Genomic DNA, 19,879 nt, shown 5'->3' with positions numbered 1-19,879 from the left:
AAGAGTAGGAAGCACAGAAGTAGAAACAAGAGAGACCCTGCCTCAGTTATGGAAGGTAAGAACTGACTCCAAAAAATTGTACTCTGACCTTAATGTATATACCGTTGTACGTGCAGGACAATAACAATAATAAAACACACATACACACATAAACATGGAAGATATAGAAACAAGATCTAGGATTTCACCAAATCTAGGAAATAAAAATACAATGAAGCTCAAGTTGCTTGTTAGTGGATAGAATTTGTAATTTCAAGAAGTGAGGAATTATTTGGATAATGTACATGGCCTGAAAAATAATGTTTATTGCAGATCTTTAATATAGTCCATGTACAAACTGTCTCATTTGTGACACAGAAAAGAAAGTTTGTGTTTGTTACAGCAGTAATATCTCTATAAAAACAGAATATAAAGTATTTTATTAAGAATAATCAGCCAAGTAATTTAAGTTCTACAGTAACTAGTTTTCCATTCATAATTACATTCATATTTTAAATTTTTAGTTTTTTTTAAATTTGGGATTATAACATAATCTCTTTTGTTTTCTGTCTAAAAACCCCCCATATAATCTCTATTCTCTTTCAAATTCATGGCCTCTTTTTTTCAGTGTGTGTGTGTGTGTGTGTGTGTGTGTGTGTGTGTGTGTGTGTGTGCATTTGTATTCCTAAATAAAACCTTAGAATGTCACATATATACATATATATATATATATATATATATATATAGTATGTCACATATATACATATATACATACATACATACATATGTACAGGGCTAACAATTTGCCATAGTTTTTTTAACCAGATTGAAAGGTGTGATCATGTCTGTGATCCAAGCTATTTTGGAAAATGAGGTTTAAGAAATAGCGATTCAGCCAAGCCTGGGCTACAAAGAGGAAGCACAAGAGTAACTTGGTGAGAGAGCATTGAGAGTATTGAGGCTCTGTAAGATCAGTAAAAAATATAAAGGGTTTAAATTTTGATTAAGTTTTATTGAATATGTAAAATGACATCTCTTCATATAAACACATTTTTTTTCATTTGTTTCTGTAAAACCCTACCTTATGAACCAAGTCTTTAAAAGCTTGTTTTACTTGGTGGTTCCTCAAGGTATAAATAAAAGGGTTCAACATGGGAGCAACTGAAGTGCTGAGAATAGCCACTGTTTTGGTGAGTGATGCTCTTTCATTTGCTGATGGCTTCACATAGATAAATATACAGCTTCCATAAGACATGGAGATGACAATCATGTGAGAGGAACAGGTGGAGAAAGCCTTTTTTCTCTGACTGGCTGATGGAATTCTTAAAATAGTCCTGAAAATGCACATGTAAGATAAAATCACCAATGCCAACGTGGACAGTAGAGTAACCAGAGCAACATAGAAACCAGTCACTTCTAGGAGCCAGGTGTCTGAGCAAGACAGCTGTAAAAGGGGAAAATAGTCACAGCAGAAATGGTCGATGACATTGGAAGCACAGAAATCCAACTTTAGGACCAGCATAAGTGGTGGGAAGATGGTCAGGAATCCTGCTAGCCATGAGGTGAGGACAAAAAGGGTGCAGGCTTTCTGATTCATGATGAGGGTGTAGTGAAGTGGCTTGCAGATGGCAATATAGCGATCATAAGACATAGTGGTTAGAAGAAAAAATTCTGTCACCCCCATGAAGATGAAGAAAAATAACTGAGCCAAACAGTTATTATATGAAATGGTCTTGACTTGAGTAATTATTGATGCTAAAAATCTGGGAATGGAAACACTGGTGAACATAATTTCTAAAAAGGAGAAATTACGAAGGAAATAATACATAGGAGTCTTTAAGTGAGAGTCCAGCAATGTGAGCATTATGATGGTTAGGTTTCCAATGATGCTTACTATGTAAGTTATTAATAAAAAGACGAAGATTACTACCTGAAGCTCTCTATTGCCTGATATTCCCAAGAGCACAAACTCTGTAATTATAGTGTAGTTTTTCATACTTATTTTCTCTTCTAATAAAATATAATGATGAAGAAGTGATCAAACAGTTTATTTAATGGGGTGAAATTTAAATATCTATATATTGACATTACCATCTCCAAAACGATTTCTTTTAAAAATTACTACATGTGCATTTGCAATATTTCAACTAACATGTTGATAATTAGTATTGTCTTCCTTTATAAATACATATAGGTGTCATTCACTTATCATCAAAGCATGCAGGTCAAAGCCAATACTTCTTCATTACTACTGAAATAGAGACCATATACTATATTGAAAAGTGAAATATACTTATGTATCATTGCTTAAAATTCACTTCTTAATGTTTTCATATGAAACATTTGCTTACATACGAAATTTCTATAAGAGTAATAAAACCAGGAAAGACAGATTGCTCCATGGTAATTATTAACTTTTCCAATAATTTGAACACTGTCATGAAATAGCTTCCTGGAAAGCACATGTATTAATTTCTAGTTTCTGACAATATCTGCTTTTACAACTGAAATATATAATATTTAAAGTCAATTCTGATGCCATTTGAAACTTATATGATTTATAGATAGAATTCAATGAACAAATATATAATGCATAATATTGTAAAATTTTAATTCTTACAAAAATCATTTTCATGTATAACCACAAGTACCTGTGTGCTTGCAACCAGAGAGATGTAGGATTGCCATTAAATTGGTTATGATAAGAGTAACATTTGTCAAATATCTAGAAGACAGAAATATAATAAACAAGACATTTATATGATTATCATATGAAATAGTTTAATTAAAAATGATCTTTTAAATATTTGCTTAGTATTTTTACCCTTACTTTTATGAGAACTAAAAGGATTTCATAGGGAAGCTTTGTTCTTTGTGTGGAAATATAGCATTGCTTTCCTTCTTGAAGACTCTCCAGATTAAATTTAACAATTGTTAGATTTACTTTATTGAACATGCATGGTATAAGTGACATGGCCTCTAGCTGACCTGTTTAATACTAATACCCAGTAAACAACATAATGTCTGTTGCATAAGTTTTCCATTATTTTGTGATTTTTTTCTCTGTCTCTAACAGGATATGCCCATCTTGGCAAGAGGTAATTAATAAAAATTATTAGTCAATTCCACTTTTCCATGTAATGTTTTTGATAATAAGTGATGTACTTTTTGCAGTATACATCTTTGTCAATAATTTATCATTAAGCATGCAAGTCAAAAGCCAACTTATTATTATTTGAGAAATTGTTGAACTATATTAAATGTTTTTCTACTAAGAATAAATGTTAAAATAGTAATTAAAGTTCTCCAGTTCTTTTTAATTAATAGAATTTTAATAACAGACAGAATGAGCTTATTTAAAACGCAGAACTTTCCTTTCTTACATTGTTTAGCTATACATTAGAAGTGTATAATTACCATTTAAAATGTAATCTTAAAATTTCCCAAAATTGAAATGTATTTTAATATATTCTTCAGAATAATTTTTGGCATTCAGTTTTTTGGCATTCATGTACATATATATGTGTAGTGGGAGAGTTTTACTATATACCTTTGATTGACCTGGAAGTCACTATGTAGAGCAGACTGGCCTGGAATTCATAGAGATATGCCTGCCTCTCTATATAATATTCTTAATCCTTCTATATGATCAAAATTATGACGAGGAACTGCATTATAAAATTTTCTGAGTTGAATCATAATAATTCTTTAATTTCTAGGGAAAAGTGTATGGTGAGACATTTTAAAGTTCTCTGTAGAAGGTAAAGAATGAATATTACATAAGAATAAGACAACTTTACCTTCTTTTCACTATAAATCCCAGAGAGACTAGTATGAAGAAAGGAAGGAAGCAAGCAGAGTTTAATTCAGGAGGTGTGATGCAGTCATGACATTCCTGTTTAGAAATCACAGCAGTATAGGAAGATAAAAATATTGTAAGTCAATTATCTCATGCAATAAACTCACTCTCCCTTCAGCCAAACTTAACTTTCCTAATAAACACATGGGTTCTACACTTGGGACATAATTTATTCTTTATTATCTGGGGGATTAGTTGAAACTGAGTGAACTATACTGCAAAGGATGCTTTTATAAGAGTAGTATTTTAATTTTATTCATCTTTACATCTCAAGTGCACAGAAAAAAGTAAACAAATGAAAGCATTTTAATATCTTCACATATCGGAAAACTTTATTTGCTCCTGGTGAGAGTACAACATGTTACATTTATTACCAGAATCAATAAAGACCTTTCTAAACAGCTAAAATTAAAACTAGCACAAGACCCATTCATAGGTATTAACCCAAAGGACTTGAAGCATTCGTGTTGCATTTGCTCAATTCACAATACCAAGAAAATGGGACCAGCTTAGTTGTTCAATAACAGATTAATGTGTGGAACACTCACAAAATGAAATTTTATTTAACCATAAACAAAAAAATTAAATAGTAAAGTTTGTAGGAAGATAACTTGATCTGAAAATTATTATACTGGATAAAGTATCTTAGGCTCAGAAAATAAAAAAAAAAGAATTGAATTTTTAGGCATACTCTATTTTAATTGTTATATGGGTGCAGATGTCTATGGCACATATATTCATATGAGGCTGTGATTATGAGTCTAGGCCATAAAACTTGATGTCAGAAAAGAGGCTTTAAGGACATAGAAGAATACATATAACATAAAATGAAGAGAACTAGTTGGGAAGAAAGGGTACAGGTTGGGGTTGGTTGGGAGAGAAGTAGGAAGGAACACTATTACTGGTGTTTTAATTTAAAATCACAAAGCATCAAATAGAATATTTAAATTAAAAAATAAAATGTTAAACTAACACATATTTATAAAAGTGAATACAAAATAGTTATAGTAGCATAGAGGGACATATAGAATGGTTTTACAGTTCCTAAATATATTTAATCTCTATTTCTGTCATCTCCATCTCACTCTCCATATGTGTGTGTGTGCATACATACATATATATATATATATATATATATATATATATATATATATAGAGAGAGAGAGAGAGAGAGAATCTTAGTGTAGATATGGCAGATCACATCTGTCAAGACAACAGAGAATATGAGTTTAGCATATTATACATTTTTAAAATTTGGTATTTTTTGCCTGTTTCTAGAAGTGTTCCAGGTGTGGTTGCTGTGTCACATGTAAGTGACAGAGAGGAGAAAGGCTATTTCTACACTCAGTGTTCTGATCTATGAATATCTGAATGATTAATAGCCTAACAATCCCTGAAGAAGAGCAACCTGAGAGTATCAATTCAGCACCAGGAGGCTTGGACAAGGAGTTATTCTGAGATGATGACCAGTTTGGTGCCAGGTAGGCCCAGACAATTTCCATGACCAAGAGCAAGCTAGAGGCTAGACAAACCGAACTTGAGACTGTGAGTCCCAGTGGCAGTAAGTCCAAGACCAAGGACTGTTCCATGTGGTCACATGGGGAGGCCAAGTGATGAGAAAGCCTGAGATGACCATCAGAATGGTGCCATGGGGCCTGGACAGGAAACTAGCTTGAGACTGACCACAAGTTACCCACTACTGGAGCCCTGGGTGGTGGGGTTCAGATCATCCCAAGATGGACCCTGCAAGGTGCCATAATGCATGAGTAGTGCATAGCACTCCTGAGTCCACTCCTGATATGACTCCAGACACTCAAGAGACTCCAGGGACCATGAGGAGGAGCAAGTAAGTGATGGAGAAATGAAAGAGAAACAAAAGGGCATGGACACTATTAAGATGGGCAGATCTGGAGACTCAAGGGTAGTGAGGAACACTGATAAAGTAAACAGGTATGTCACCTGGAACCATGGTGTGGTCCTAGCCTGTGCTGCCACATCTGGGTCTCTGGCCCTGAGACAGTGGGGATCTGTTACCACCAAGGGCCAGGCAGATACCCCTGGTCTGGGCTGCCATCTGGGGACATGTTGATATTTGAGTACTATGCAGAACTGGTCCCACCCCCTTATGAGCACTGTGGGAAAGCTGGTCTTGCCCCTAGCTAGTTGCTGTACTCAGAAGAGCCGCTGGGAGTTCAGGTGAGCCAAACTCTGGGGATATCAGTGTAGGAATGCTGTTCTTATCACTCATCTGGGAAGTGATGTAGACCAGGGAAAAATATCTTCCTGAGCCTACTGCCAGTTGCCACCTTTAGCACAAAGAAGAGCTGGCCCCTGGGTTATCAAAATGGGAGAATTGCCCCTGCCCCTCACCTGTTGCAGAACTTGGGGAAGCAAACCATGCACCTCTTTTGGAATGCACAGTGCAGTTGGGACTTGATGTGGGGTTGTGGGTGAGCAAGCCTGACTGCACGAGTATGAGAGTGATCCCCTACCCCGACTTTTGTCATAACCACCAAAGACTGGCAGGAGAGTTGGCTGAAATGGGTCATGAGAGTGGGAGAGCATTCCGTGAACTTAACTGGGCAGAAGAGTAGAACTGACCCCAATGGCTGAGTAGTGGGTGACTACTGACCTAAGTGTATGAGTGTCGGAGAGCTGGTTCTGCCTCTTTTCTACTGGGCAGTGGCATACCTCTGCCTCATCATTTACCATCTATAACAGGCAGGCGAGCTGGTCCTTGGATCATAAGAGTGGGAGGACTATTTTGCAGAAGAGATAATGAGTATATTTTATTATTTGTTCTATTTGTTCTTCAATTGTTTTTGTGTTATTTAATAGTAAGTTATTTATTTCTGTACATTAGTGTGAAATTTGTAAGTTTTGTATTCTATTACACAAGTAATGGGTTTCATCATGGAAATTTTATGAATACATATGTCATTATTCTTGCTTCTCATCCATACCCTCCAATTCTCATCTCATTCCCCCACTATCCTCTAGTCCCTTTCTACCCTACCATTTCACAAGACAGTCTTCCTTCAGCTTTCATGTCCCGTGTTCCATAGTCATTCCTTTTATGCTCTAGTTTACTTTTTAAAAAATATGAGCAATCTGTATAAAAGTTGATGTGAAATTAAGAAGACATCTTTAAGTCAAGATGTCCTCTTAATTTCAGTTATAGCTGGGAAACAGTAGACTACCCATGACTGGTAAATTGTTCTTCTTTAAATCAATCCAGATTTGAATAACATTATATTCTAACCTGATTACTGTAACAAATATGGAAACAGATAGTTTCCACGAGTAGAAGCCAACAGCATTTACGATGAATATAGTCCTAGTCTAGAAATCCTGTGTGTAGGATGATTTATGTAATTATATCCACATTTGCAAAGTTATAGGTGTACAGGAAATACAAAAATACATAAAATACATTTTCTTCTTTCAATAAAAGATGGGACATTATGCATATAACAATTGATGAGAGCTAGATCCCTCAGAGAGTTCTTTTATGTTTCATTTTGGAGTATGGATTTATTTGTTTTTTTTTTCTCAAGTTCCACAAAGAATGTCATTTGGATTATGAGAGGGATTGTATTGTCAGTAGACTGCTTTTGGTAATATAACTAAATCAACATCAGTTCTACTAATCTATGATCACTGAAAGTTCTTTTATCCATTATTTCTTTTGAATCGTGGTCTTATTTACATGATGCATATCCTTCTCTTCTTCTTTTGTTGTATTTCCCTAACAATAGTTAACAGCCTATTCTGTTGACCTGTAAACACAGTTACAATGGTTAATATTTTCCTTTTCACCAATAAAGGATCATCCATGTAGGAGTTAGGAAGAAAGTAAGTCTATGGTGTCACATCTTTTGATTGTAAATAGTGGTGGGGCCAGCAACATTGTCCAGTAATTAGAGTTAATTGTGTGAAGGCCTGATGACTTGAATTAATCCCTTGAATCTCACAGGTAGCAAGAAAAAAATGACATCCAAAAGTTGTCCTCTGACCTCCATATGAGGGCTTTGGAAACACTCACTTACATTTAGATACACACACATACACACACTCCGAAAGCTAACTAAATGAAATAAAGAAAGAAATAATAAAACAAAAAATAGTAAAACAGAGTTTTGCAGTTGCTGCTATGATACCAACACATATTAACTCTTAGAGAATGTTAAAATTTTTCCAACAAAGCCTGTTCTCATCACCATGGTTCAGATTTTCTCACTTTCTTGGTAACAGAGGCAGATAATTGAAATACTATTAGAAATGATGGCTTTGTAGATATAAATATCAAGAGCAAGACCTATATGGTCATGCCTAATCTGTACAACTAGAAGCTATACTATGAACATCCAAATGAAAGCAGAAAGGAAAGCAAAGCTTCAGCCATTGACCCTGCATGATATTATAAAACTGCCAAGCAAGGTATAATAGCTATAGCAATATAGCAATAGTGGCTTGAATTATTATGGGTTTAGTAATCACTCAAGGAGGAAGACAGAGGGCATGCTTTAAAATTGCTATTGTGAACTCAGACAAAATCTCATGGCAAATGAAGTCACAGGCACCAGGAAGAAAGTAATTGCTATTGGTTTGTTCAATGAATATAATGCATCTTTTAAACATTTCTCTTGGGTATTTATGGTTTTGCTCATAGATTATCACTTCTGGGAACCTTGGAGATATAAATGTGAATATTCACAAAGAAATAAATTAATATATATTTGATTTATATCACAAACAAAACTCAAGCTTAGGAGAATTATATAAATATAATAATATAATACTTGATAATTTTAAAATCTTGGAAGAAAACTTGGAGGTCAACTTCACATTGCTATTTTTTATTTTTAAAATATTTTTTTATTTTCTGTGTATGGATGTTCTGTCTGCATGTGTGTCTGTATACCACATATGTGCTGGGCTTGTGGAGACCAGAAGAAGGTGTTATATTTCCTGGGACTGGAGTTGCATGCTGTTTTGATGTCTTATGGGCGTTAGGATTCAAATGCAGGTCTTGCTTAAGAAAGTCAAAACTCTTTTTTTTTTTTATTATTAACTTGAGTATTTCTTATATACATTTCGAGTGTTATTCCCTTTCCCGGTTTCCAGGCAAACATCCCCCTCCCTCCTCCCCTTCCTTATGGGTGTTCCCCTCCCAACCCTCCCCCCATTGCCACCCTCCCCCCATAGACTAGTTCACTGGGGGTTCAGTCTTAGCAGGACCCAGGGCTTCCCCTTCCACTGGTGCTCTTACTAGGATATTCATTGCTACCTATGGGGTCAGAGTCCAGGGTCAGTCCATGTATAGTCTTTAGGTAGTGGCTTAGTCCCTGGAAGCTCTGGTTGCTTGGCATTGTTGTACTTTTGGGGTCTCTCTTAATCATACAGCAATCTTTCTAATCCTAGTTACACAGTTCTCATTGATGATTAGAAAGGTGTGATACCAAAGACACAGAGCAAAAACAAAAAATAAATAAGATTACACCAACATAAAACAAAACAAACAAACAAAAAAACCCCAACAAAATAAGAAGAGAGTGCATACAAGCATTTCTTATATAAATTAAAACCCAGAGGTCCCCCGCAGTCCAGACACCACCCAGACCTGAAGGGACCCAGTCAACAGTTCTCTGCACCCAAATCCCATGGGAGGGAGAGCTAAACCTTCAGAGGGGCAGACACGCCTGGGAAGCCAGAAGAGGCTACACTCTGCCCACATTTCTGACTCCAGAGGAAAACACCTAATGCCATCTGGGACCCAGGTGCACAGGGGCTCCTGGAAAAGGTGGCACAGGCTCTCCAGGGTTGCTGTCATCATGGAGAACTCAAAACCAGCACTCCACGAGCAACTTGAGCCACGGGACCAGAGGTATGACCAACTTTTCTGCTCCAAACAACCTGTCTGGTGGACTCAGGACACACAAAGGGAAAATTCCTCTGGGACCAGACACTTCCCGTTGTTAGTTGGAGCCCCAACCTCGCTGATCCCGGCCCACTGTTCCAAACTCCTTGGGAGAGAGAGCTCACTGCCAGGACAGGTGGGCACTCCTGAGACTACAGAGCGGGAGAGACCGCCAATACTGCCCAAGAGGAAACTGTTTAAGGCCTCTGGGAACTGGAATATAGGGGCCCTTGAGCATCAGGTCCCAAGAAGTCCAAACACTGCCCTGACCTGAAGGAACCAGTCAACAGTTCTCTGCACCCAAATCCATGGGAGGGAGAGCTAAAACTTCAGAAGGGCAGACACGCCTGAGAAGACAAAAGAGAATACACTCGCTCACATTTCTGATTCCAAAGGAAAATACCTAACACCAATTGGGATCCCAGTGCACAGCGACTCCAGGAAAAGGAGGCGCAGGCCCTCGTTGCCGCCCTCAGGGAGAGCTCAAAAGCAGCCGCCCAGGAGCAACTTGAGGCATGGGACCAGAGGTAAGACCAACTTTTCTGCTCCAAGAGACCTGCCTGGTGGACTCAGGACAGACATCCACAGGAACAGCTGAAGACCAGTAGACAGGAAAGACTACACACCCGAAAGCAGAACACTCTGTTCCCATAAGTGGCTGAAAGAAAACAGGAAACAGGTCTACAACACTTCTGACACACAGGCCTATAGGACAGTCTAGCCACTGTCAGAAATATCAGAACAAGGTAACACCAGAGACAACCTGATGGCAAGAGGCAAGCACAGGAACGCAAGCAACAGAAACCAAGACTACATGGCATCATCAGAGCCCAATTCGCCTACCAAAGAAAACACTGAATATCCAAGCACACCAGAAAAACAAGATCTAGATTTAATATCACATTTGATCAAAAACAAGTTGAAGCCTATAGAGAGGAATCACAAAAATCCCTAAAAAAAATCTAGGAAAATACAATCAAACAGGTGAATGAATTAAAAATGGAAATAAAAGAAATAAAGAAAGGACACAGGGAACCAACCCTGGATATAGAAAAGCAAAAGAAGATACAAGGAGCCATAGATACAAGCATCACAAACAGAATACAAGAGATAGAAGAGAGAATCTCAGGAGCAGAGGATTCAATAGAAATCATAAACAAAATGGTCAGGGAAAATATAAAACGGAAAAAGGTACTGGTCCAAAACATACAGGAAATCCAGTACTCAATGAGAACATCAAACCTAAGGATAATAGGTATAGAAGAGAGTGAAGACTCCCAGCTCAAAGGACCAGTAAACATCTTTAACAAAATCATAGAAGAAAACTTCCCTAACCTAAAGGAAGAGATGCCCATAAACATACAAGAAGCCAACAGAACTCCAAATAGATTGAAACAGAAAAGAAAATCCTCCCGTCACATAATAGTCAAAACACCAAATGCACAAAATAAAAAAAAGAATATTAAAAGCAGTAAGGGGAAAAGGTCAAGTAACATATAAAGGCAGAGCTATCAGAATAACACCAGACTTCTCACCAGAGACTATGAAAGCCAGAAGATCCTGAAGAGATGGTATACAGACCGTAAGAGAACACAAATGCCAGCCCAGGTTACTGTATCCTGCAAAAATCTCAATTAACATAGATGGAGAAACCAAGATATTCCATGACAAAACCAAATTTACACAATTTCTTTCTAAAAATCCAGTGCTACAAAGGATAATAAATGGTAAAGCCCAACATAAGGAAGCAAGCTGCAACCTAGAAAAAGCAAGAAACTAATCATCTTGGCAACAAAACAAAGAGAAGAAAGGTATACGAACATAATCTCACCTCCAAATATGAATGTAACAGGAAGCAATAATCACTATTCCTTAATATATCTCAACATCAATTGTCTCAACTCCCCAATAAAAAGACATAGATTAACAATCTGGATATGCAATGAGGACCCTGCATTCTGCTGCCTACAGGAAACACACCTCAGAGACAAAGACAGACCTACCTGAGAGTGAAAGGCTGAAAAACAACTTTCCAAGCAAATGGTATGAAAAAGCAAGCTGGAATAGCCATTCTAATATCGAATAAAATCTATTTACAACTAAAAATCATCAAAAGAGATAAGGAAGGACATTTCATGTTCATCAAAGTAAAATTCCATCAAGATGAACTCTCAATCCTAAACATCTGTGCTCCAACTACAAAGGCACTTACATACATAAAAGGAACCTTAATAAAGCTTTAAGCACACATTGCACCTCACACAGTAAAAGTAGGAGATTTCAACACCCCAGTCTCATCAATGGACAGATCATGGAAACAGACATTAAACAGAGACATAGACAGACTAAAAGAAGTCATGAACCAAATGGACTTACCAGATATCTATAGAACATTCTATCATAAAATAAAAGGATATACATTCTTCTCAACACCTCATGGTACTTTCTCCAAAAGGGACCATATAATTGGTCATAAAACAGGCCTCAAGAGATACAGAAAGATAGACATAATCGCATGTGTCCTATCAGACCACCACAGGCTAAAGCCGGTCTTCAATGAAAATAAATGAAAAACACGCACATATACAAGGAAGTTGAACAATGCTCTACTAAGTGATAACCTGGTAAAGGAAGAAACAAGGAAAGAAATTAAAGACTTCTTAGAATTTAATGAAAATGAAGGTACAACTTATCTAAACTTATGAGACACAATGAAAGCTGTGCTAAGAGTAAAACTCATAGCTCCGAGTGCCTGCAGAAAGAAACAGGAGAGAGCATAAGTTAGCAGCTTAACAGCACACCAAAAAGCTCTAGAACAAAAAGAAGCAAATACACCCAGGAGGAATAGAAGGCAGGAAATAATCAAACTCAGAGCTGAAATCAACCAAGTAGAAACAAAAAGGACCATACAAAGAATTAACAGAACCAAAACTTGGTTCTTTGAGAAAGTCAACAAGAGAGATAAACCATTAGCCAGACTAATGAGAGGATGCAGAGAGTGTGTCCTAATTAACAAAATCAGAAATGAAAAAGGAGACATAACTACAGAAACAGAGGAAATTCAAAAAATCATCAGATAGTACTGCAAAAGCATATACTCAGCAAAACATGAAAATTTGCAGGAAATGGACAATTTCCTAGACAGGTACCAGATACTTAAGTTAAATCAGGAACTGATAAACCATTTAAAAACCTCAAAACTCCTTAAGAAATAGAAGCAGTCATTAAAGGTCTCCCAACCAAAAAGAGCCCAGGGCCAAATGGAATCAGTGTAGAATTCTATAAGACCTTCATAGAAGACTTCATACCAATATTATCCAAACGATTCCACAAAATTTAAACACATGGAGATCTACCGAATTCCTTCTATGAAGCCACAATTACTCTTATACCTAAACCACACAAATACTCAACAAAGAAAGGGAAATTCAGACCAATTTCCCTTATGAATGTCGGCACAAAAATACTCAATAAAATTCTGGCAAAATGAATCCAAGAGCACATCAATACAAGCATCCACCATGATCAAGCATGCTTCATCCCAGGCACGCAGTGATGGCTTAATATACAGAAAACCATCAATGTGATCCATTATGTAAACAAACTGAAAGAATGAAACCACATGATGATTTCATTATATGCTGAGAGAGCATTTGAAAAATTCAACACCCCTTCATAATAAAAGTCCTGGAAAGAATAGGAATTCAAGGTAGATAGCTAAACATAGTAAAAGTCATATACAGCAAAGCAGTTGCTAACATTAAACTAAATGGAGAGAAACTTGAAGCAATCCCACTAAAATCAGGGACTAGACAAGGCTGCCCAATCTCTCCCTACTTAATATAGTTCTTGAAGTTCTAGCCAGAACAATCAGACAACAAAAGGAGATCAAGGGGATACAGTGGAAAAGGAGAAGTCAAAATATCACGATTTGCAGAGGGTATGATAGTATATTTAAGTGATCCCAAAACTTCCACCAGTGAACTACTAAACCTGAGGAACACCTTCAGCAAAGTGGCTGGCTATAAAATTAACTCAAATAAATCGGTAGCCTTCCTCTACACAAACGAGAAACAAGCCAAGAAAGAACTAGGGAAATGACACCCCTCTTAATAGTCCCAAATAATATAAAATACCTCTGTGTGACTTTAACCAAGAATGTAAAAGATCTGTATGATAAGAATTTCAAACCTCCAAAGATAGAAATTGACAAATACCTCAGAAGATGGAAAGATCTCCAATGCTCATGGATTGTCAGGACTAATATAGTAAAAATGTCTATTTTACCAAAAGCGATCTACAGATTCAATGCCATCCCCATCAAAATACCAATCCAATTCTTCAGAGAGTTATCTAGAACAATTTGCAAATTCTTCTGGAATTAAAAAAAGCCAAGGATAGCTAAAAGTGTCCTCAACAATAAAAGGACTTCTGGGGGAATCACTATCCCTGAACACAAGCACTATTACAGAGCAATAGTAATAAAAATCGCATGGTATTGGTACATAGACAGTCAGATAGACCAGTGGAATAGAATTGAAGGGACAGAAATGAACCCACACACCCATGGTCACTTGATTTTTGACAGAGGGGTCAAAATTGTCCAAGGTAAAAAAGAAAGCATTTTCAGCAAATGGTGCTGCTTCTACTGGAGGTCAACATGTAGAAGAATGCAGATTGATCCATGCTTATCACCCTGTACAAAGATTAAGTCCACGTGGATCAAGGACCTTCACATCAAACCAAATACACTCAAACTAAAAGAAGAAAAACTGGGGAAGCTTGTTGAACACATGGGCGCTCGAGAAAATTTTCTGAACAAAACACCAATGGCTTATGGTCTAAGGTCAAGAATCGACAAATGGAATCTCATAAAACTACAAAGCTTCTGCAAGGCAAAGGACACTGTTTTTAGTACAAAATGACAACCAACAGATTGGGAAAAGGTCTTTACCAATCCTAAAACAGATAGAGGGTTTATATCCAAAATATACAAAGAAATAAAGAAGTTAGACTGCAAGGAGACAAATAACCCTATTAAAAACTGGGGTTCAGAGCTAAACAAAGAATTCACAGCTGAGGAATGAGGAATGGCTGAAAAACACCTAAACAAATGTTCATTGTCTTTAATCATAAGGGAAATGCAAATGAAAACAACCCTGAGATTTCACCTCACACCAGTGAGAATGGTTAGATCAAAAACTCAGGTTACAGCAAATGCTGGTGAGGATGTGGAGAAAAAGGAACACTCCTCCATTGTTGGTGGGATTGCAGACTGGTAAAACCATTCTGCAAATCAATCTGGAGGTTCCTCAGAAAATCGGACATTGAACTACCTGAGAACCCAGCTATACCTCTCTTGGGCATATACCCAAAAGATGCCCCAACATATAACAAAGACACGTGCTCCACTATGTTCATCACAGCCTTATTTATAATAGCCAGTAGCTGGAAAGAACCCAGACTCCCTTCAATAGAGGAATGGATACAGAAAATGTGGTACATCTACACAATGATGACAAAAATGATGACTTTATGAAATTCATAGGCAAATGGATGGAACTGCAAAATATCATCCTGGGTGAAGTAACCCAATCACAGAAAAACACACATTGTATGCATTAATTGATAAGTGGATATTAGTCCAAATGCTCGAATAACCCTAGATGCACAGAACACATGGAACTCAAGAAGGATGACCAAAATGCGAATACCTCACTCCTTCTTAAACCGGGTTACAAGAATACCTTTGGGAAGAAATAGGTAGGCAAAGTTTAGAACAGAGGCAGAAGGAACACCCATTCAGATCCTGCCCCATATGTGGCCTATACATATACAGCCACTAAACTAGATAAGATGGATGAAGCAAAGAAGTGCAGGCCAACAGGAACCGGATGTAGATATCTCCTGAGAGACACACCCAAAATACAGCAAATACATAGGCGAATGCCAGCAGCAATCCACTGAACTGACAATGGGACCCTCATTGAAGGAATCAGAGAAAGGACTGAAAGAGCTTGAAAGGGCTTGAGTCCCCATATGAACAACAATGCCAACCAACCAGAGGTTCCAGGGACTAAGCCACTACCCAAAGATTATACATGGGCTGACCCAGGGCTCCAACCTCATAGGTAGCAATGAATAGCCTCGTAAGAGCACCGGTGGAAGGGGAAGCCCTTGGTCCTCCCAAGACTGAACACCCCGTGAATGCGATTTTTGGGGGGAGCATGGGAAGGGTAAGCCCATGTAGAAGGGATGAAGGAGTGTTAGGGGGATGTTGGCCTGGAAACCGGGAAGGAGAATGATAATCAAAATATATATAAGAAATACTCAAGTAAATAAAGTTAAAAAAATAAAATATATAAACCCCAAAAGGTGCCTAATTTTTGAACTGTGTTGCAACTACAGTGAACTGTTTATGTTTTTGAAAAGCATTTTCTTGACTTTTCTAAGTCATTTGTGACAGTCCTCCGGGGTGCTTTCCTAAAGTTCTGATAGACCTTGGTGTTTTTTAATTACTATTAATGAGTACATTGTAGCAGGGATCCCTAGAGTAGTTTGCTGTAAATTCAGTAGATCCCTTGAGTTAATTGGAAGTAGGAGGCAGTGAAACTAGTACATTTTTAAGTACGGAGTTGGCTATGAGGCATCTCTTTGATCTAAGAGCTCTGTATATTTCAGCAATGAGTTCATATTCTTATTAATCCAGATTTTTTAGATATAGAACAACATCTAATTGTAGCACTGGAGTGACAGCAATCTAAACACTGAAAGCTAAATTTTAGAAAATTCAACCTATCAGATGGCATATGATAAAATTATCACCATAATCACAACATTCCATAGTAAATGTGAGTTTGAAGGAATGTGGACATTCTTGTGGAAGTATATTATATATTGTGCCTTGTGTGACAAAATTAATCACACAAACTGAAATTATCTTTAACAAAGCAGAATGGTTAATGTACACAAAAAAGTGAGTCTGTGGTAATTTTAAATTAATTTTATAATGTGAAACTAAGTAAATCCAATTAAGGTAATTGTAATTGTATTTGGAGCACTGAATTTTTTATATTTTATAAAATGTTCTGAGTGTAAGGTATTTTGAGATTATGTTTAAAAATTAATATTTTATATTTATGCTATTATATCTATAATTATTTTTCCTTGTTTTATAAAATAATGTGAAAATGCTTAATAAGCAATTATTGTGATTTGGTGATACCATAATTCTAATTCTGCTAAGCCTATGTCAATCAGTAAAGGCAACTATCTAGCCATCTTGAAAATATGCATTATGAATAATAGGAAAACATTAAATATGTACATATGAAGAAATCTTATAAGTACTTAGTAACTAAAACCTGAACATCTTAAGAATTCAATCTTAAAATTATTCACTAATACTGATCTTTGTAAAATTCTATTATGTTGCTTTTCCACAAAATTATTTTTTAAAGTTAGTATAGAGAAAGGAAAGCAATATTGATAAGATAAATGAAAAAGAAATAAATATAGGAAAGAAGGCATGCTAATAGATTAAAGGCAAGAGAGCACCAACTGGTTATTCAACACAAACTATCTCCCCTGAAGCCATACACAAGTAACACTATAAAACCTAAGCAGGTTGTAGTTAATATATTTAGGAATACATGTATATACATGTATTTATGAAAAAAGAGCGTATGAATCTGAAAGGGAGCAAGAGTGCAGGGTACATTGTAAATTTAGAGAGAGAAAACATTTAGAAGGTGGAAACATTGTAATTAAACTATAACTTCAAAAAGAAAGTGTTTTTAAAAGTCCATAAATAAGCAAGAAGCAGTGGGACAGGTCTATAATCCCGATTACTTCAGAGGCCCAGTAGAAGAAAGGGGTCAGAAGCTTCTGGCCTGCTTGATAGTAAGGGCCATTTGGAAGTGAACCTGTTAATTAACATTCATGCAACTTAATGAAAAACACTATCTATTTTTTAGGGGGAGTTATGGGGCTTATTTGAACAATGGTTAGAAAAAAACAGACTAGGACAAGTTTATAATTGACCTATGTCATCTAATTATGTCTTACCTGAAATTTAAGGCTAGAAAACACTTGAAAATGGATTTTATGACATATCCCCCTTTCTGCTTTAGTGTAAGTATATAAATTCTAATGCACATAAATATTTTGCTTTTAGTTTCCTATGTTTGTTTGCTAAGGCCCACAGATGAGGATGAAAAATCAGTCAATGGAACTTGATTTCATTCTTTTGGGATTGACAGATGACCCAGGATTGCAAATTGTGGTTTTTCTGTTTCTCTTTCTCAATTACATAACCGGCCTCTTGGGGAACTTAATCATTGTACTCCTCACTCTGTTGGACCCTCGCCTCAAAACGCCTATGTATTTCTTTCTCCGTAATTTCTCCTTTCTGGAAATCATGTTCACAACAGTGTGTATTCCCAGATTCTTGACAACCATTGTGACTGGAGACAAAACTATTTCCTATAATAGTTGTGCATCTCAGTTGTTTTTCTATCTTTTGCTGGGAGTTACAGAATTTTATCTTCTGGCTGCCATGTCCTATGACCGATATGTTGCCATCTGCAGACCATTACACTATCCTATCATCATGAACAGCAGAGTGTGTCGTCAACTTGTCCTCAGCTCCTGGGTGACTGGGTTCTTGATCATCTTTCCCCCAGTGGCAATGGGTCTGAAGCTGGATTTCTGTGATTCCAGGGTAATTGATCATTTTATGTGTGAAACTTCTCCTATTTTGCAGATCTCCTGCACAGACACTCATATCCTAGAAATGATGTCCTTTGCCTTAGCAGTGGTGACACTCATAGTTACGCTGGTACTAGTAAGTCTCTCTTACTCTTTCATCATTAAGACTATTATGAATTTCCCTTCTGCACAGCAAAGAACCAAAGCCTTCTCCACCTGCACTTCCCACATGATTGTTGTCTCTACAACATATGGTAGTTGCATCTTCATGTATATTAAACCATCTGCAAGGGAGAGAGTGGCCATGTCTAAAGGTGTAGCTTTGCTGTATACTTCAATAGCCCCTCTTCTGAACCCCTTCATTTATACACTAAGAAACCATCAGGTGAAAGAAGTCTTCTGGGATGTATTACAAAAGACTATGGGCTCTTTAAAAAACAACTTTTAAAATTGTATTATAAACTGCAGCCATACATTAAAAATTAAACTCTAGTTCATCTATTTTCATGATTGTTTTCCTATGTCAGCAGTTATTTCATAAAGAATATGTTTTTTTGGAGGAGCCCTCTAACTCTATTCTACCTTTCCCTCTACTTTGCCATGAAAGATTGTACTCTGCAATAACTATCTTCCTCCAATTACTTCCTAAAAGTACCTCTACGGGTATATATTATTGTTTATTGCATACCTCTTTCCAGAAATCATTGCACTTGAGTTTGATTCCCAGAAACCATGGTGAGAACTTTACCCAGAAGGTTTCCTCTGACTTCCATACATGGGTGCACATGCACTTAACATCCCCACATCACACATTCCACTCTTTTCGCCTTACCAGACACACAGTACAAATTAGGCAAGCAGTTCTGCCCTAGCTTCTTCATGTATTACATAGGAGAAAAGTAGCCCACAGTGTTGTTTAGTGAGTACACTTTATTAGGACTATGGACCAGTCAATAAAGATAACACCTGAACATCTGAAGACATAGAGATACTTGTCTCACAACTCCCTTAATGTGATAATATAAGTGAACATGTAAAGACACATAGATAATCTGTCTCACAGTTCTCTTAATGTGTTAATGAAAATAAAAGCAACAAGACAGAAGAGATGGACAGATCAAAGCATGACAGGATCTGCTATTCAGAAGAGTGCAGACTTAAACCAATCATGTCAATAATGTCCACATATACTTGTAAAAGTTTGCCAAAAATTTGAATTATTCTTGTTTTGCTTTAAAATGGTAAACTGTACTGCATTTGCTTTTTGGTACAGATAAGATATTAAATATGAGCAATTGGCAACAAATCATGAAATCACATATTTATTACCTCATACATTTTTCATTTCTTTTTGGTATTTCAAATTTTCATTTCTACTTTTTCTTGTTGAGGCACGATCAATATATGTATAT

General features: G+C 36.6%; 2 protein-coding genes and 1 pseudogene across 2 annotated transcripts; 2 read left to right on the top strand and 1 right to left on the bottom strand.

The window, feature by feature from the left end:
* Nucleotides 1–1,036: 1,036 nt before the first annotated feature.
* On the bottom strand, nt 1,037–1,975 carry Olr952 (olfactory receptor 952). Its single transcript, NM_001000074.1, has one exon. The coding sequence runs from the start codon at nt 1,973–1,975 to the stop codon at nt 1,037–1,039; it is 939 nt and encodes a 312-aa protein (NP_001000074.1).
* Nucleotides 1,976–5,105: 3,130 nt separating this feature from the next.
* Nucleotides 5,106–5,229, top strand: LOC120093983 (small nucleolar RNA SNORA17; annotated as a pseudogene).
* Nucleotides 5,230–17,970: 12,741 nt separating this feature from the next.
* Nucleotides 17,971–18,915, top strand: Olr951 (olfactory receptor 951). Its single transcript, NM_001000073.1, has one exon. The coding sequence runs from the start codon at nt 17,971–17,973 to the stop codon at nt 18,913–18,915; it is 945 nt and encodes a 314-aa protein (NP_001000073.1).
* Nucleotides 18,916–19,879: the final 964 nt, after the last annotated feature.

Source organism: Rattus norvegicus, chromosome 7 (genome assembly GCF_036323735.1).
Source record: "Rattus norvegicus strain BN/NHsdMcwi chromosome 7, GRCr8, whole genome shotgun sequence".
NCBI lineage: Eukaryota > Metazoa > Chordata > Mammalia > Rodentia > Muridae > Rattus > Rattus norvegicus.
The sequence above is the reverse complement of the archived record's forward strand: the minus strand, read 5'-3'. Positions and strand labels throughout refer to the sequence as shown.